The sequence below is a fragment of the Misgurnus anguillicaudatus genome, chromosome 7, assembly GCF_027580225.2.
Source record: "Misgurnus anguillicaudatus chromosome 7, ASM2758022v2, whole genome shotgun sequence".
Taxonomy (NCBI): Eukaryota; Metazoa; Chordata; class Actinopteri; order Cypriniformes; family Cobitidae; genus Misgurnus; species Misgurnus anguillicaudatus.
In genome coordinates, this window is record NC_073343.2 from 6,222,266 (window position 1) to 6,242,974 (window position 20,709).

The 20,709-nt window shown below is 36.6% G+C and overlaps 1 protein-coding gene across 2 annotated transcripts; it reads right to left on the bottom strand.

The window, feature by feature from the left end:
- Window positions 1–863: 863 nt before the first annotated feature.
- Window positions 864–19,734, bottom strand: add3b (adducin 3 (gamma) b). Of its 2 annotated transcripts, none has more exons than XM_055172628.2 (15): window positions 19,573–19,734; window positions 18,292–18,534; window positions 11,871–12,006; window positions 11,545–11,696; window positions 11,168–11,248; window positions 10,928–11,077; window positions 10,701–10,844; window positions 8,074–8,172; window positions 7,817–7,987; window positions 7,367–7,627; window positions 4,711–4,827; window positions 4,533–4,622; window positions 4,338–4,455; window positions 3,953–4,048; window positions 864–3,685 (listed from the first exon to the last, which is right to left on the bottom strand). In XM_055172628.2, the coding sequence occupies exons 2-15, from the start codon at window positions 18,487–18,489 to the stop codon at window positions 3,366–3,368; spliced, it is 2,133 nt and encodes a 710-aa protein (XP_055028603.2). In that variant the 5' UTR covers window positions 18,490–18,534; window positions 19,573–19,734; the 3' UTR covers window positions 864–3,365. The 2 variants fall into 2 exon arrangements, with proteins under 2 accessions (XP_055028603.2, XP_055028602.2); XM_055172627.2 differs by having other exon boundaries at window positions 18,292–18,537.
- Between the last annotated feature and the right edge of the window lie 975 nt (window positions 19,735–20,709).

Sequence of the window (20,709 nt, forward strand, 5' to 3'; positions counted from 1 at the left end):
ATTAATTCATCTAAGTTGAGGAAGGAACATAGTAAAATATTGAAAAACGGTGTTTTTTTCCTTTAACATAGTGTCACATATTTAGTATGCCAAATTGCATTATTAAGGGATAGTTTGCCCCAAAATTAAATTTCTGACATTTTTTAATCCTCATGTTGTTCTAATCTAAACCTATATGATTTTTATTGATGAACGAAAAAAATATTTTGATAAACAATGATAAGGTAAGCACACGTGACCACTGACTTCCATAGTAGGAAAAACAAATACGATGGAATTCAATGGATACGGTCAACTGTTTGCTTACAAAGTGTTTATTACAACAGTTTCATAATATTTGTTTCAATGATTACAATCAGCTTTACTTATCGTCATTTATCAAAATATCTTCTTTGTGTTTATCAGAAAAAAGAAACACGAGGATGAGAAAATGATTACAGATTTTTCATTTTTGGGTGAACTATCCCTTTAATGCATCGCCTAAAATTCTGTAAGATTGTCCACTACTGCCGTGCACAAGGTTTACCAATAATCAATACAGCCTATCCCCGCCCTATGGCTTTCATATATTAGTAGTGTAAAATATATACATCTGACATCTGCATTTATTTACTTATCTATTTGTAATTTTTATTTGTTTACTAGCAGGAAAAATGTCCACGAATGTCCACAAAATGTCCATTAATTTATCCATTAATTAATTTTGCGTCTTGGATTAATAAGTTGGTTGGTTATGAAACATTTTGGGTCATGGCGGTTTTCCACACTATCACCAGCAGAGGTCATCATCGAGCTCTGATTTGAAAAGCTTTACTTCGCCATCACTAAAAGTTTTCAAAGACGCATGAGAGCGAGGTACAGTGAGTTGTCTATCTTCATTTTTATTTAAAAAGTAAATCATACGTCACAACTTATCCACACGTGACTGACACGTCAAATTACAAAAGCAGTATTTTGACAAAAAAAAAAAAAAAAAGAATACATCACTGTAAACAATTACAATGCGTTTTAAGATTTTTGATAAAAACAGTGTATTTAACAGAGTAACAGCAACTGTTGTACTTTTTAGTCTATCAATAAAACATTGCCTAAGTATAAACACATTTCCATCCACACATACTATGCAAAGCAAAACAGCTTTATATCACACTATGTCCATCTTTCAATTATAAATACCAATTTGATAGTACTTCAATAAAATTAAATATTCCTGACATGTAGGAACATAGTTTCTAATAAATCAATGTATCTTATCATCACTTTCACTTGACCAATTCAATACACAATTTATCTATATATTACATAACATACAAATCATCAAAATGATACTTCTCAAGTTCAGCATGTAGGACCTTTAGGTTTTATTTAAAATCCGTAACTAGAATGTACTACTGACAATCTTGTGTTAAAAAGTGTGAACATACAGTACATAGTTAATAAAAGTGTAGAATGTCATGATTAAGACAATTTGTAGTTATTAATAAAGCAGTAACAAAAAAGTGTGTTGAAATAAAATATACATTCAAGTCATTGCTTCAATACAACTGCACACAGCATTCATCGCATTTAAAGGGACACTCCAATTTTTTTTTAAATAGGCTCATTTTCCAGCTCCCCCAGAGTTGACATTTGATTGATTGCAGCAGGCGCAATGATATTAAGCAGCCCCCAAAATAGTCCCCTTGGTAACTTTCAATAGCAGGGGACTATTTTCAGGCACTGCGTAATTTCATATACGGGTCATTCTACAAAAAAGGTGGAAATGCTTGTCCCTTGCTTTTGCAGACCCCTTAATCATTTAATTTGACCCAATAATAATCCCATAATGATATATATTTAATAAATATAGACTGTCCTTAACATGATGAGAGAGTTTATTTATGTAATTTTCTTTTGTCCTTTTTTTAAACTTTTTCTTAAATGTCTGGTCCTGAACTGTGTACTTATTATTTAAAACCATGTTTTTATAAATACAAATCTAATTTACATTTACCTTTAACCCTGTATGAATTTACTACAACACTAAAATGGTAAAAAATACACTATTAATATGAATAATATCAAGTAAATATTTGTCCCCCAAATTTATGTCATTGGTGTTACCCTACCCAAAGCACCTTTATTTTGAAACAATGCATCAGATCTTTGAAGTTTTTCATGGGTCAAGAGGTCAGTGAAAGAAGTGCAGTGGAGGAAGGCAAAAGGTTTGTGAGATGTCTTACCTTATTTGTCTAAAATATCATGATATATCTAGCATCCCTAATTGTTACATCTCTCATGAAATGTAGAGCAGCCATTTTGTTAAAATATTTTTTTTTTCTGTAAATTGTCATTGGTGTTACCGTCATTAGCGTTACTTCTCTAATGAGTACTTCCTAAGCACTATTCCTTTAACTGACTAACATAAAAGCATAAAAACAAAACAAGATGGGAAAATTTTATGAAAGTTTGTAAGTTTTATCATATTCATCATTATTATATTCTAATGATGTCATTGGTGTTACATTGTGTCATTGGTGTTACATTTTGGTGTTATGAATGTATTTTCTTGTACTTTCTAGTAATATTTTGTTGTTGATATGGGATGTAAGACATTGTTGATATTTCAGTCTTTGCATCAAAGCCTTTTTGGTTGAATATTTTTGTTTTTGTTCGTTTTAAAGAAAAAAGTCAAACTGAGAATCAAATAATTTCATACAATGCTGGGTAAAGATGAAGAATTTAATCAAACAAATATTAATAATCAATTATTTTCCTTGCTGTTATCATTCCTCTACTCAACCTTTAACTAAAAACACAAGCTGTAATGAGAAAAAATATTTAGTATCAACATTAATGTTGTTTAAATCACAGGTAACACCAATGACAAATAAATGACTCATGGATTCTTTATTAAAAAGTTAAAAATAGATTAAGCTCCCCGTTTTGCGGATTCATAGATTTGACAAGTTAATTAATGCTATTAATGAAGTTTTGGGTATGTTGAAAGAAGTTCATTAAAGCAAATTTCCATCACCCGAATTCCACCTTTTCTGTAGAATGACCCATACACGATGTAACTACAGAAGAGTCACGTTTTAAATAGAAAAATAACGAAAATATTGAAAAATATCTAAACTGTTTGGTTTTTTTTGAGAGTGAAGCTAAATGGTCTAACCAGATTTAATTGATTATTCTAAGCTATGCTAAAAGTGGTACCGCCAGACCCAGAGATCGACTGAATGGATTCCAAAACGGTAAAAATCAAATGTTTACCTCTAGAGGAGCTGAAAAATGATCCCACTTTCAAAAAAGTGGAGTGTCCCTTTAACACAGGACCCTAACCGTAAAGCATTTTTTCAACAATCCCCTGTACATCTTACAGATTATTCAATTTTGACTGGGTCCTTACACTCTTTTTCTTCATCTATTTCCTCTTTTTCCTTTTCGGGTTCCTTTTTGTTTTTTCCTTTCTCTTTGTCTTTCTTTTTAGACATCCTCAGAAAGGAAGGTGTACGGAATTTCTTTTTCTTCTTTTTGGGTGATTTTTGACTTTCAGAGGAGCTGGTGATTGAAATGTCATTGGCGACGGTGGTTGTTATGGAGACCTGCATCTCTTTAGTGATGCTGAGCTCCGTGACCTGTAGAGTGAGGTCATCATCCTGCGTTAGGTCATCGCTGCTTTGTAAAAGAGCTGAGAGACAGTCTGAGAAAAGAGAGATTTCGGTCATGATTTGTTGGTTATCAAATACCCTGGTAGTAATATACTCATTCAATCCCAGCCAACAGCTTACTCTTAAAAATGCTGGGTTATTTTTAACCCAGCGTTGGGTCAAAAAGGGACAAACCCAAACCTTGTTTCAATTAAATGATTTTTTTATATTTGGCCCAACAAATTTGGCATTTTGGGTTAAAATTTTTACTCTTATTTTTGAAAAATACACTGTCTATGAAACAGAGAGAGATACTTTACCTCCTCTTTCTGGGCTCATAAGGGGTGAGATTGACAGGGACACCGTGGAGCCATCATATGTTGTCATTTCTCCATCTGTCAACTCATCATCAGCCTCTGATTGGTTTATATAAAAAAACATGAGAATCAGGTTGAAATGCATTACTTTTGTCCTAAAACTGCTCTGTTGCTTACAAACATGTTTTATAAGAAAACGTGCTAAACTGCATTTCAGTCATGGAACTAAGCACAACTAAACAGCATATGGATAATAACTATACATGAATTATTCAAATGTTTAGGTTATAGCATGTCCCACTCCAGGACATTGCTGTCACTACTTGACATTTCATGTCAACATCCTTTTGTTAGTATACAGTATGTGTTTCAGTAAGAGTCTGTGTACCTGATTGGTTGCACTTATTTTCCACAGTTTGCGTGTAATCCTGAAGCTCTGCTTCTGATTGGTCAAAAGGGTTGGGTGGTAGGGAAGCCGTCTGCTCCTCATCCTCATAAATGAAAGCCTATAGGAAAAAGATGAGTAATGCATTTGTAGTTGTTTTAATTGCATGAAATTGGAGGCACTGGTTTAGTTACGCACTGGACCGGGTGGTTTGTCGATCACAATGTCTGCCAGCAGTTGAGACTTTGGTCCTGCCGTCTTTAAATCTACTCTGTTCTGCTCCCGAATCTAAACCACAGTAAACAAAGCAGTGCTTTAGTGTAGGGAACACAATCTGTGGGCACAATCTGCTCTGTTCACTTTCTCTCTCACACACCTTATTTCTCTTTTCCAGTACTTCACTGGGGTTGGTATTTAGTGGGACAAACTGGTTGGGGTCCTCAATCTTAATTGGGGTGTCCTTGCAGCTGCCCGAATCTTCCGACTTCATCCACTAAAGAGAAAAGAATGTGTGAATTTTAAATAAAAAGGAAATCTGTTCTCAGATGATTTTATGTTTATTAAGATTGTTTTCTAGGGCTAAGCATTCACTGTAAAAGTGAAAGTTGGATCTACTTAAAGGGACACTTCACTTTTTTTGAAAATATACTCATTTTCCAGCTCCCCTAGAGTTAAACATTTGATTTTTACCGTTTTGGAATCCATTCAGTCGATCTCCGGGTCTGCCGGTACCACTTTTAGCATAGCTTAGCATAATCCATCGAATCTGATTAGTCCATTAGCATCACGCTAAAAAATAACCAAAGAGTTTCGATACTTTTTCCATTTAAAACCCGACCCTTCTGCAGCGACATCATCCACCAAGACCGACAGAAAACGAAAAGCTGCAATTTTCTAGGTCGATATAAGAACTATACTCTCATTCTGGTGTAATAATCAAAGTGATATTACGCCGGAATAAAAGTACAGTTCCCAGCCATATCGGCCAAGAAAATCGCAACCTTTAATTTTCTGTCGGTCTTAGTACACGATGTAACAACAAAGGGTCAAGTTTTAAATAGGAAAATTATCGAATCTCTGGTTATTTTTGTGTGCGATGCTAATGGTCTAATCAGATTTAAAGTATTTTGCTAAGCTATGCTAAAAGTGGTCCGCCAAACCCGGAGATGGGCCGAATGAACTCCAAAACTGCAAAAATCTCTAGGGGAGCTGGAAAATATTTTCAAAAAAAGTGTCCCTTTTAAACAAATTACTTTAATTGGTATACTGTAAAACAATAGAGCATTAAGTTAAAACAACTTGGTTTTGCAAGTCAATTCAACCTTACTATTTTACGTTTTGAAAACTTGACATAACTTATAAAAACAAGTTGGAATTGTTTAACTTATATTTTATATTACTTTAACTTAAAGGAACAGTATGTAGGATTGTGGCCAAAACTGGTATTGCAATCACAAAACTTGTGGCTAAAACTGGTACTGCAATCACACAACTGGTGGCCAATACACAACATGACAATATAAACATCAGTTGAGGGCTGCAACTCCACTTTTTGAATGACAATATCCTGGCCATACCGTTGTTGTGAGTGATATAAGTATTTGAAATGAAAATGATTTCTTAATGTCTAGTGACATATCAGGGCCATTTTATGATTAATTGATATACATTTCTTACATACTGTTCCTTTAACAAATTACTGTATTTTCCAGACTATAAGCCGCACCGGAGTATACTGTAAGCCGCATCATTAAAAAATGCGTTATTAAGATAAAATAACATATATAAGTCGCAGTGAGATATACGTCGCGTTTATTTAGAAAATTATTTCACACAATCCAAGCTGAAGAACAGACATTTAATTTGGAAAGGTGAGTTATTCAACTAAACAATAGCAGACAGAACAGCAGGCTGAATAGATGTCTGTACGTTAAAGTAATATTATCAGTTATTTAAACAATAAACCATAGTATACAGAACTTACCTGGAAGGTTGAATAGGCTAAATTAACTGAACAAGCCAACTAGTGTGAAGTTCGCATACTCGTCATTCCACATTACTGAATCCACTGAATTACATGAATACAGGAGCAGCATATAGCGGACTCTCGCGGCCGTAGACGGTAATGTTGTCTCTTGCCTCATAAATGTCAAAATTAATTCATACTGACTTACAAGGCGCACCTGACTATAAGACGCAGCACCAGTCCAAGATATGAAAAAAACGCGGCTTATAGACCGAAAAATACAGTATTTGACAATTTTTTTAAAAGTGTAATACTTAAAGTTTTGTCAACTTAAATTTTTCATTTAAAGTAAAAAAGTGAATTTTTTAAGTACTTCATTTGGTAACACCTAAATTTTTTTCACCTAAAATGAGACCCACAATTTTGTATTTTAATTTTTTTTAGGTGTTACTAATTTTTACAATGTATGTACAATGTAAATTTTAGCCTCATCTAGTGGTGAGGTTGCGAATTGCAACCAACAGCTTAGTCCACTGCTCACACCTCGCTTTTGAAACACATCATCGGAGACAACTTTGTAAAAAAAATGTCGTAAAGGGCTTCTGTAGAAAAATGGTGGCACAAAATGGCAACTTCCATGTAAGGGGACCCTCGGTGTATGTAGATAAAAAGGTCTCATTCTAAGGCAATAAACACATAACGGCTCTTTATGAAAGGTCTTTATACACCCCTGATAATATAGTTTTGTATATAATTTAGCATTTCTGTCAAGAGATCCTTCTAAAAATTACACACTGCACCTTTAATTTCCATGACTTTAAGATCTGAAAATAACTTTACATTTTCAGCTTTTCCATAACCACGGGATAGTATTCCTGATTAAACTATAAATAAATGCATTGCTTCCTAAATTTTCAGAGAGGAAATAAACATAATTTTATATATATTTTTCTGATCTGATCTGTGATCAACCATATGCAACTCGGTATGCTCTGTGACAGTTAAATCAGTTGCATCTTGTGTAGGGACATGGTTGTATAGAACATGCATGTTTGTGTCTGTATACCATGGTTTTAGTACGTGGACTACAGGTGCCATTGGTCGACTCCTCGGCTACATTGACCTTTAGGTAGCTGTTAGGTGAATTTAACCATCGTATCCTCTCTCTGTCCCGCTTGTGTGCCTGCAAGTGCAAAGGACTCTGCGGGAAGCCGTCCGTTTCCTCCAGTCCCACCCCAGAGACGGTTGCTGGGATCTCAACGTCATTATGGTGTCTAGGTTTCTCTTTGACTATGGGATGGCGGTAGGTGTAACCAGTTCTGTAGCCCTGGCAACACAGATGGATGAATGTTAATAAACATTTGTGCATAAATGTGTGTGCTGTTGGCATCTTTTAAGAAGTATATTTTATTTTACATTCTAAAATGCCTTGACTTACATACACGCTACAAGTATCTAAAAACAATGCTATACAATTGGCAGTTTACATCCTGAATATAAGGTAAAATGCACTCACTAAGTTATCCATCATTCTCATAAGAGACTCAAATTCTGCCTCTCCAACTCTCCATCTGATCTGTCCATCTGACACTTTTCCACTGGGATTCATCGAAGGAGCTGCTTTGAGATTTGCTCTGTCTAACACGCGAAGGTTTTGAACACCACCTGCCGAAAGCAGAGCACTAACCTGCACAAAAACATAGAAAGATACTGATGAAGTTGCACTGTATGCATAGAAAAGTTTTCGTTTTGATTGTATTTATGTGCATGTACCTGTATCTCACAGGCTTGGTGGCTGTGGTACAAATAATGAAAGGCTTCCTCTGTAGTCTCTCCAAATGCCAGTAAGCCTTGATTCCTCAGCACCAAAATCTAAAACGCCAAAATAACATCAGTTCTGCAAATCCACAATCAAATACTACAATGACTATTATTAATATTTCTTAGTTAAGCTTCTCTTAATTTCCTTACACTTTCGCAGTGGTGCCATAAAAGAACCGTTTTTTGTTCTCCAAAGAACATTTTAAAGAGTAACTAAACACTAAACCAACTTTTTGTAGTTAATGATCTGTAAGAATGGGGCTTTATTAGTGCTGTTACTTTTTTGACATGGGTATAAAGTGTTTCAATGCTACAAAATATGGTGTAAAAACGTCTAAGTGCTGCCCACTTTCAGGTTGAACGGTGGCTACTGCAGTTGAATTTTCCTATTGAATGTTGCGGTACCGCGTGACGTAAGTGGTACGACCCTACGTAAGCAATTTATAGCTCACCACGCCCTTGTTACAATCTCCCCACACCCTTTGTACGAGCTCAGTTCTTCCCCTCTATCTCCGTTGGGGTCTGCCCACTTTTCTTGCATTTTTCAGATATTGCCAGTAGGTGGAGTCAGGCTCTGAACAGGGGTTTAGTTATGCTTTAAGTTAACTCTTTCCCCGCCATTGACGAGATATAAGGTTGATGATGAGATATCTCGTCAATCTGCAATACAGGTGGCGCTGTTCCGCAACTTATAAAAACCGGAAGTATTGCCCTAGGGCAAACAGCTGTTTGTCCGTGTATGTTTTAAAGATCGCTCTGCATCTGATCTCTATCAAAAGTCCTTCACAAAAATGGAATTATCTCAGCCTTTTGCTCAAAATTTGGTGTTTTTGATGAAACCTACACATATTTGAGAGGTGATAAAAACAGAATACATGAAGGTAGGATGAAACGGATTTTTTTGGTTTGAATGCAGAGGATCTGTTCTTTTATTTCATATATTGTATGTTTATATATTTAAAAAGGAGCATTTTCTGGAAGGCATTAAACCTTTGTGAAAATCATGAAAAATGCTGGCGGTGAAAGAGTTAACAGCTTTACATTTACGAGTGTACAGTCATTTAAATGAAATTACATCACTACACTGTAAAAAAATTCCGCAGAAGTTTGCAGCTGGGTTGCCGGTAAACTACCGTAGATTTAAATTTATGTTATTTACTGGCAAAATTTTGTTCAAAGTTAAATGAACATTAAACATTCACAAGTCTTTGTCTTTACAGAATAAAACTAGAAAAACAGCATCAACAAAATCTGAAGCAAAAAACAGAAAAAGGTTGATGATAATTTCTGGTTCCCAGAATGCTTTGCATGAGGCTGTTATTGTATAGTTTTATTCTGTAAAGATAAAGACTTGTTAATATTTAAAATGTATTTAACTTTGAACAAAGTCTTGCCAGTAAATAACATAAATTTAAATCTACGGTAATTTACCGGCAACCCAGCTGCAATACCATTGTAATTTCTACGTTTTTTTTTACAGTGTATGCTGCCATAATTGCAACGCCTCTAGGTCTTTTTAGGATAAGACAAACAAGCCCTGTTGATTCTGCACATGCGCAAAGTCCCTCTCCTATGGGATTCCGATTGACTATTGGCTCTTTTTACTGGGAGGCGGGACTAGAGCAGCCATTCTGACCACTGCGATCTCTCCCAATCATATCAACACCCGTGGCGCATCTTGTTAATATTAATTATCTTTGGTACAGAGGTCATTCCACCGAATGGGTAACATTGCTGTCCCCAGGATATAAAAAGTATAAAAATGCATGAAAACTCAATTCATTTTATTATTTAATTATTATTATTTATTATTGAACAAAGTGTCCTGCACATTAATCTAACACTAAATTTAATCTAAATATTTTAAAAACTACACAGAACACTAAAAAATAGCATTTTTATCTGTCCCTGCTCTTTATACTTTACCTTTAAATACAAAGCAAACAAATCTTAGATATTTATTAATTGTTTTGCATTTTTGTATGGGTCCATTATCACATCTTTGCTTTAAACATTTTTTACCATTGAAAAAGTCATAATATTTGAGATAAAATGCACATTTTAGTCATGTCCCCAAGATTTTACTCAGTCCTGTTACCCAACACATTCCCCCTCTGAAAATTTTGAAATATCCCGCAAGTCACATTTTCAATAGGAAGTGACATCATCTGGATCTTCTGAAGGTCATATGAAGATCAAAAGTCACTTTTCTCATTTTCTTTTTTTGTATATTTTATGATATTGATGCTACTGTGAATGTCAATCTTAATGTTCAATCCTGTTACCTATAATATTTCTTTGATGTTATCAGATTATTTTAAAATAAAACATTTTGGTAAATCACTAGAATTTGCTAAGTGTCTTTATGCTTTTATCACATATTTACTGGAGCTGTATTTCATGTATTTGCTAAATGTATGCTAAAACTCAATCCTGTTACTTTCAGGCCTGTTATTAAAATGCCTCCATCCTCCATTAAGAAACCATGTTAAAAAATAAACTAGTTACCTGAGATTGACCAATACTCATTTTAAAAGATAAAACGTGTGTTATTAAATTATTAAGTATTAGACTCTCACCTTGGCAGTGGGACCCAAAGCTTTCTGTAGTTCCATCTTCTCTTGTTCATCATCCAAATCACCATAGTAGCTAAAATAAGATACCTCCCCCAACAGCAAAGCTTCATGGGAAATGGGTAAGATGCCACATTTCATAGAGGAGACCTACGGGACACTCAGAAAGTTACTGCTTTGTTTGATTGTAAAACTAACATCCAATATATAGCCTGGTTTCCATATGCACTCACTGCAGCTGTAGTTGGTGTGTATGTATGTATAACACATTTGGCATCCGGTCTAGCGCAATAGACTGCCGAATGGGGTTTGAATCCCAAAACATCCACAGGCAGTGCAGTTGCTCCCTGATCAACCACCTCACCAATCAGATTCACCTTCACCTATGAACAACATGACATTCACTTTATAATGATGTGTACACTGTAAAGCCCGAAGTATAGTCTTTTTATGCAGTATGAATGTGTTTTTACCAGACTGGCAGCAGTGGCTTCTGAGAATGAGAGTCCTTTAGGAAGAATGAGAATATGATCTTGCTCTTTGCTCACACGCAGCTATGGAAAAAATACAGCTAGATCTGTTATCAGCAACATTTATGCTTTTGTATTTGCATGTGTCATCTGGGTTTACTAAAGCCTCAGGATTTACATTCATGCATTTGCATCCAAAGCAACTTACATTGTATTACAAGGTAAACATTTTATTAGTAACCTATATGGTTCCCTGGGGAACCCATGAAATTTGTGTCGCCAACACAATGCTCTACCCAATTGAGCTAGTACAGAAACATCAGTAAATAGAGTAAAGGTGAATGAATGAGCTGAAGAATATCCTAAATAACAAAAATTACCGTAATGTATGTATTTGGGAAGTGGGTGTGTCCATACAGGTCCAGTAGGCGGTACAAACAAGCCAGTTTACAGCGTCCCTGCCTCTCGGCTTTAGAACAATGCATCCACTCCGCACCACACAGATCGTTCACTGGACTTATTGACCCCACGCCTGGAAACAAACATGCCGTGTGACATTGTAAATAAATATTGCTTTCAATGTGTTCCACAAGTATCGCATAATGATTTAGAGTCGCATGCCTGCCATCTGTTGACCAGGGCCACAGCAAATAATCTTTAGTGGGGCTGTAAAACACAAGTTCAATAAAAGTGTGTGCGCACTTACTGCTGGGGCTTTGCACTCCGGTGTTGCTAAGTGTGTTGCTGATGAGGATGTGCGCGATGTGACCTAACAGACCACCAGAGTTACTGCTCTTAGAGTATTGCTCTTTTACCATACACTCCAGCTCGTCCTTAAAATCCTGTAATAAACATTAACACAAACACACATGTGAGACATGTTTTTAGCACCTTAAATGTGCTTAAATACAGACACAAAAAGTATTTGGACACTTGGGCCAAATACATTTGTTTGTCAATGTCACACGTATGATCAATCATACAGGATATAACAAGATTACTATGAATAGGGGACAATGCAATGCTCAATATGGTCGCTCTGGCGACGGAAGTTTGCCTTACAGTTAAAGGTGCAGTGTGTAAGTTTTAGCGACATCTAGTGGTGAGGTTGCGAATTGCAACCAACAGCGTAGTCCACAAAGATCATCATAGAGAAGCTACGGTAGCTGCCTCCGGACAAACATGTCATCGTCGAAGACAACTTAGTAAAAAAAAATTCGGTTAAGGGGTTCTGTAGAAAAATGGCGGCACAAAATGGCAACTTCCATGTAAGGGGACCCTCTTTGTATGTAGATAAAAAGGTCTCGTTCTAAGGTAATGAACACATAACGGTTCATTATGAAAGGTCTTTGTACACCCCTGATAATATAGTTTTGTATATTATTTTGCATTTCTGTCAAGAGATCCTTCAAAAAATTACACACTGCACCTTTAAACGAACCAATCATCAATCGATAAAGACTGATGATTCTCTGGGGAGGGATTATGTATGGAGTCATATGAGGTGCTTTTCAACCTGCCTGTTCACATTAGAGCCCCTATATCTCAATTGAAAACTCATCTATTTTCTCTATCTGAATTGTAGCTAAGGAAATCATTTTAACCTTTTTTTGTTATTATTCCTTTGAATTTTTTATTTTTCAATTATTTTCTTTCTGATATTGTTGTGTTTTGTAATTGTTTTTATGCTGTGCAGGCACTTTGGTCAGTCCTGGGACTGATTTAAATGTGCTTTATAAATAAAAAGAACTAGAACTGGAACAATGGTAAAGGCGGGGTGCATGATTTAAAAAACACATTGGAAAAGGGAGTTGTGCCAAGTACCAAAACACACTTGTAGCCAATCAGCAGTTAGGGGCGTGTCTACTAATCAACATCGTTGCCTGGGTGGCGTATGTGTGGCGGGTTAATTAAAAAAGGTCTAGATTCTATTGGTGTAGGGTAGGCTGACCATACGTGCCATTCTTCCCGGACGCATCCCGTCCAGGATTTCGGTGCGTCTTCCGCAAGACGTATTTGTTGACCGCATACGCCATTCAGTTAAAAACATAAGATATACAATCGTAGTTTCATTCTTACCTTAAAATGTAACGGTTGCTTTTCTGTAATAATAATAATAATCCTCTATGACGTATGCGGTCGACAAATACGACTTCCGGAAGACGAACACAAAATCCTGGACGGGATGCGTCCGGGAAGAATGGCACGTATGGTCACCCTAGTGTAGGGCATGTTTGTTTACGTGATTTTGCAGAGATCGTGCACCCCGCCTTTTAGAAACAAACGTTATGATATGGTTGTTTAATTGTGATTTGAGCACATTCTTTTTTAGAGATATCCACCACTTTTTTTGAATATATGGTCCTTTTCCAGCTCCCCTAGTGTTAAACATTTGATTTTTACCATTTTGGAATCCATTTAGGGGTCCGGGTCTGGCGCTACCACTTTTAGCATAGCTTAGCACAATCCACTGAATCTGACCAGACCATTAGCATCACGCCCAAAAATAACCAAAGAGTTTCGATATTTTTCCTATTTAAAACATGACTCTTCTGTAGTTACATTAGGGCTTTTCACACCTGAAATTGTTAACCCTGGGTTATTCTAAACCTAGGGTTAACGGAATCCTGGGTTATTTTTTTCATGTTTCACACTGTTCAAACTTAACCAGGGGTTAAGAGATAACCCTGGGTATTCATAATTTGACGTTTCACACTGTGCATTCCTAAACCCTGGGTCAGGAGTCTCCAACCCAGTTTCAACACACCTGTCTGTAATTATCAAGCCTTGATTAGCTACTTCAGCTGTGTTTAATTCGAATCATAACATTCTAACCCTGCTTCGTTTCACACTGCATGCGTTTGGCACCACAATGCAGGGTTAACACCACAAATGCGGTGCTAACCCTGCTCCAGAGCAGGGTTTCATAACCCTGGGTAAAAAGCGGTGCTAACACCGCTTTCAAATTACAGGTGTGAAACGCTCCTCAACCCAGGGTTAAAAGCGGGGTTTAGAATGAAGATAACCCAGGGTTAAGCGCAGTGTGAAAACCCCTATTGTGTACTAAGACCGACAGAAACAAAAAAATTGGGATTTTCTAGGCAGATATGTCTAGGAACTATTCACCTTATTCCGCCACGCCCCTTTTTAATTATTCGCTCTTCCGCATTTTGTCAACCGACTTCCGCTGCTAATATGGCACAGTGCATTCGGTGGTTAGTTTGGGGGTTAGAAGATTGTTTGTAGTTCACTATAACTTTAGCCAAATGACAAATATCGCTACTGCTGTTAATGTTTTAAATTATGAGCACGGAGAAAACTTCATAAGACGTTCGGATAGTCTTATATCGTCCCATCCATCGTCTCGTGGTTAGACGATATGAAGCGGCCGTGGCAAGTAACCTATGGGACATATTACCTCGTCCTGTCAGGAGTTGATGGATCAGCATTGGAAATTATTAAAGTACTTATGCCTACCAATATTTACACAGTGATTTCGTCTTTTTTTTTAAAGCAAATGTGCACCTGCAGTCCAATAACTATTTCGTTTTTATGTGGTACCACTATAGAATTCATTTGCAAACTTGCCAACACTTATTCCTTCAAATCAGGAGACTTAAATCCTTTTAAGTGGAATCTACAAAGCTCACATATGGTTTAAGAAATTCCTTACACATAATATCTGATCATCACACTGTAAAGGTTTATATAACTGCATGGCAGGTTACATCTGATCACATGGTAAATGTTTAATATAACTGCATGACAGGTAACAGCTGATCACATAGTAAAGGTTTAATATAACTGCACAACATCTGATCATATTGTAAAGGTTTAATATAATTGCACAACAGCTGATCACATTGTAAAGGTTTAATATAAATGCACAACATCTGATCACATTGTAAAGGTTTAATATAATTGCACAACATCTGATCACATTGTAAAGGTTTAATATAAATGCACAACATCTGATCACATTGTAAAGGTTTAACATAAATGCACAACATCTGATCACATTGTAAAGGTTTAATATAAATGCACAACATCTGATCACATTGTGAAGGTTTAATATAAATGCACAACATCTGATCACATTGTAAAGGTTTAACATAAATGCACAACATCTGATCACATTGTAAAGGTTTAATATAATTGCACAACATCTGATCACATTGTAAAGGTTTAATATAAATGCACAACATCTGATAACACTGTAAATGTTTAATATCACTGCATGACATCTGATCACATATGAAGGTTTAATGTAACTTTACAACAGGTTAAGCAAGACCACCCTGCAATAAATTAAGGCACAGCTTTATCGGAGTCATCAGGAGCTGATCCCAAGTGTTTATCTGGAAGCTGTTGGTGTATGTACTGGTAAAGTGCTTGGCGACTGTGTAATGGATGCAATATCAACCCTGTGTAAAGCTGAACCAAAGATGGTTGTTTCTCAGTAGAGATTTGTACATTTGTGCCAGCTCAACACATTGAAGCAGTTTCTCGGACAGGGTTTACAGGACTATGATTTAATTATATTAGGACATTTTAGTTTTTACAAACAAACCCTATACAAAAAAAACAAGACTGGTGCGCATCTTGTGACAAAACAACTCATATATGTTGAGGTATGTCAGTAAAAGGTGTTTTTAAATTATTGTAGCTCAAATATGCATTTTAGCTTGGGACCAGGATAAGCCCTGTCCGGGAAACTGCACTATTGTTTTCCCATATCAGATCAAGGTTGATTCAGGTTGAGTTGTGAATTTAAAGTGTAGTTGTGGTAAGAGACGGATGTATCCTCACATTGTGTTTCTGCATCACATTTTAGTAACAAGTTCATTGTATCATCAACACAGTTGTACACTCCATCACTACACATCAATGCATCTGTGAAAACAATATAACCATAAACATTTTTATGTTAGTATTTAAAATAAACTTGCATCATGAGAATTAATATATAAATGACACCCATACTTAAACAGAACAGTGTGTAAGAGAGAGATGCATTAAAACAGTAACATTATACACACAACCTTTAACTTCAGTGTTAAATAATACGTCGTTTAATAGGTCATTATCAATATCTGAATGAGGAATGAACTGACATTCTAGCATCTGAAATCTCAGTAACTTGTAGGAATCACGTGGGCTACTTTAAGAATGTAATGTACTATAATATGTCGTTGTACTATCGTAAATATAAAAATATAGGTGGACAATTAAAACCATTCAAATAGTTGCATTTTATAAACTAACGTTACTGATCTTAAGTGTATTTGTAGAACGGACTTCACAAATCTAACTTTAGGCGAACGAGCACAAAGTTAGCTAATAGCTTACCTGAAACTGGCCACCTTTTCAACACCCGGCGTGGTTTAAAGTTACCGGAACATCGTAGTCGAACCATTACTTGGGATATAAGGGTGTTCCTCAGTTGGCTTAAAATTGGTAAGAAAGAAACATAAATGCGCTCGGGTGAGCTTTTTAAGCTTAACGCGTCGCCTTCAGTCACTGCCTCAGCTGCTCATCGTCTATGCGGCCGGAAGAACGTTGACAAAATGAGCGAAATGGCGCCGCCCTTGTTGTCGTGAAAAATAAGGTGAATACTCTCTCTCCGGCGTAATAATCAAGGACTTTGCAGCAGTAACATGGCTGCAGGAGGCGCGATGATATTAGCAGCAGCTGAAAATAGTCCCCTTAGTAACTTTCAATGGCAGCTGACTATTTTGGGGCAGTGCGTTATATCATAATTTGCGCCTGCCGCAGCAGCAAAGTCCTTGATTATTACACCAAAATGAGAGTATAGTTCCTAGCCATATCGGCCTAGAAAATCACAACTTTTTTTCTGTCAGACTTAGTACATGATGCATCCACAGAAGAGTCAAGTTTTAAATAGAAAAAACATTGAAACTCTTTATTTTTTAGCGCAATGCTAATGGTCTAATCGAATTCAATGGATTATGCTAAGCTATGCTAAAAGTGGTACCACCAGACCCGAAGATCAGCTGAAGGGATTCCAAAACTGTAAAAATCAAATGTTTAACTCAAGGTGAGCTGGAAAATTAGTATATTTAAAAAAAATAGCGGAATGTCTCTTTAACCAACAGATACACTGATTGACTAAATTACACAGACCATTTACTTTAGATTGAGACTAGCCTTTGTGTTTGAATGCTGCATATATTTAATCAAAAATGGGTTCAACATCATTTTTTGCATGATGCCTCTTGGATCTGAGATTGTGTTATAAATGCAATAATGTTTCTTAAGTGCTTTCTTAAGTGCGGCTAAAGTGTCCACATTTTGGACATTAACATCTTAAATATAGGACGTTTCTGATTTGCTCATAGTATATTAGTTACAGTATTGAAAAAATACTGAAAACTAATCAGTCTTTAAGGCAAACGCTTAGTAAACTGAAGATTTATTCATATATGTATTAAAAACTATATTATCATTCACAGTTTGGAAATTTCAAAGGCTTCAGGGCTCCATACTGTAAATGTTATGCTCTGTGTATTTATTCAAAACAGGACATTTATAATGTTGCAGAAAGTTTGCATATTAAAATATGACCTTGACGTCACTCAAAAACACCACGGATAAAATAGGCTAGTCTAAGGTGATGTGGTCATAAATATGTGAAAAAAAGGTACAAAACAAATCAGACTAAATTTTAAAGTTGTGACATCCCCTTAAAATACTTCTGCAGCATGATACAGAAACACATTGTTGGGGTTCTTTAATTCATTCCCAGTGTTTCTGATGATCTATGCATGGTTACCAAGAGCAACCGATTCCACTTGTTGGTTGTTATGCAATCAAATATAAGCGTGGGCTTCTCTTTCAAAAACCCAGAGAGAGAAAGAGAGAGAGATAGCTCAGCAGCAAATGCCTTGGCAATACAAATTTACAGTTTTGTCATGCCAATAAAGCATACTTCCATTGAAATAGAGAGAGAGAGAGAGAGAGAGAGAGAGAGAGAGAGAGAGAGAGAGAGAGAGAGAGAGAGAGAGAGAGAGAGAGAGAGAGAGATAGAGATAGAGATAGAGATAGAGAATCATGTGAATTTAGTGTGTGACACTTTAGGGTGTGTGTGTGGGAGTGATGTCTCTTACTGGACTTTGCAGAATCTGTGTAACTCTTTTTTTCTGCTCCATCATATTGAAGTCCTGCCTCAGGTCAGGTGACATGGCGCTGAGTCGGAGAGACTCTGGAGAATATAGTTCTTCTGTGCTATCACCATAGACTTTCTTCACATTTAGAGTGCATGGGGGGCGGACAGAAGGCCCCCCTTTTTCACAACCAACACTCATCGCAACACTCACACACACTCATACATTAACACAACACACAACCCTCTGCTTTAGTGACAGAAAGAGAGAAAGTGAAAGGGTGGGATGAGTGTTTTTTTCTGATACAAGCTGTAATTGCTGTTTGAATGTAAAAAGGTCAGAGCACTTTGGATTACACTGTATTGTCTAAACACACACACACACACGCACACGCACACGCACACACACAAACACAATAGCACACCTATGTGTCTGCTCTTCAGCTGAAAACCCATCCTGCATATCTGCGCGCACCCAACTGAGAACAATTGACACCTTAAACCCCCCATTTAACCTCAAATGGCCCCAACACCCCAATCACACCGTTACGTAAATTGCTTCGTAAATAAAACAGGAAAAGTCTTCAATGTAAAAAAAACTCCCCAAATACTCAAATAGTTTGTTGCGCGTCTTGCTGCGCGGCCTTTGCCAGAGCGCTATATATGATTGGCTGTGACTCAAAAAATTCTAAGCTGCCTGCCTACCCTGCCTTTATCAAACACATGAGTACATCACCCGCTTACAGCAGTTTTGGCCAGTTTGGGGCACGCAACCTTTTGGGCGTCATTATAGGCGCGCAACACTTTGGGCATCATACGTGCTTGCAAAATTTTTGGCATCACAAGGGCATGCAACATTTTTAGGCATAACATGCGCATGCAACTCTTTGAGCGTCATCGGCGCATGCAATTTTTTGGGGGTATCATCAGCGCATAAAACATTTCGGGTATCGGTGTCCATGCGCATTTTGGCCCTCAGAGGGAAATACAACACTTCTGGGCATTACAAGCCAGCTGGGCTTCAACTGAGCTCCACGCGCAATATATATATATTTATAAAGAAAAGGTAGGCAGCTCACAACATTTTTAGACACTGCCATTGTATAATTGCTGCGTTATGTAACTAAATATCAGATTCAATGTAACACAACACACCCCACAAAACTAAGAATTTTGTAATGTATCCAAATAAAACTACAGATAAAACAATTAAACAATTTCTGTCGTAGTTCTACATCAATTAAAGTCTAAACAACAAGAGGAAATATAAACGCGTAATGCTTACCTTTTTAGGTTCTCTTCAACTTTATTCTCAGAATGGTAACTGGAAACATTTTAACTCCACGTTTACCTTCAGTCGAGTGAAAAACTACATTAAAAACAGCACTACTATTACTACTACGTTTTAGAAACGATGCGAGTTTGAGGCCGTGAACGCGCACTGGATGCGCGTGCAAGTGTGAATGTGTGAGCAGTGTTTTGCGTGGGAACTTGGTGAGAGGATCACGTGACCAACCCTGTCCGCCCACTGCTGCTTGTGCCTTGGCAGGACCACCGCGACCTCCCTGAGCTTTATCTTTCAAACACACAAAGATACGAGCCAGATGTTACACATAAAACACACACACATGCTGAATCTGGGATGTTTATAAGAACCTTATAGCTTATTTGGAGTTTTGCTCTCACATATAAACACATACACACTTTACTGCAACGGTGGGGACATACACCAGTTATTAAGAATAGCCAAAACTGTCATTAATACAAAAACAGAATGAGAAAAACTGATCTCTTCGAAAGTTTTACTTTTTGAGAACACAGTTTATATAAGCCTGAGCCAACAAACACGCACACAGACACACAAGCACATCATCATATCTGTGTCATGCTCTGAACTTGAACTTTTCCTCGTGGATCTGACATCACATAATTGGTTCTTCTGTTCATTTTTATCTACCATTGTTCACCGAGTGAAACTCCTAACCCTGTACATTGTTCTGTATTGTGTGGCTGTCCTTTTATCTGTTTGTTAGCGGATAATAAGCATATAACTACCGAAGTACATGAGCAAAAAGATTTCTTTGTTCTATAAATGAATTCTAAAACATATATGTTGGGCTAACAGACACAGTGAGAACGTTTTCAAGCTGTTTGTTAATTTCAATTTTTATTCATATTTTTTAGGGTTCTGAACATTCCTAAAAATAAAAAAATTAAATAGAGTTCTTCACAGCATTGCAATAGAAAAACCTTTTCTTATTTTCTTAAAATAACCTTTTTTTTCTTTAAAAAGTCTGTAGAAAGGTTTTTGACTACAACAAAAAGGTTCTCTCCATTTTAAAGGTTCTTTATGGGACCACATCCTGACAAAGAACATTTTTGGAACCTTTTTTAAGAGTGTAGAGCATTGTTTCTCCTGCGA

Excerpts from the sequence above, each read along its gene's own strand:
- add3b (XM_055172628.2), bottom strand. The coding sequence starts at position 18,489 with ATGAGTGTTGGTTGTGAAAAAGGGGGGCCTTCTGTCCGCCCCCCATGC. Across the intron at positions 8,173-10,700 it reads CTTTGGGTCCCACTGCCAAG|ATTTTGGTGCTGAGGAATCA; the intron begins GTGAGAGTCTAA and ends TTGGCGTTTTAG. Across the intron at positions 4,828-7,366 it reads GTCCACGTACTAAAACCATG|TGGATGAAGTCGGAAGATTC; the intron begins GTATACAGACAC and ends TTTTCTCTTTAG.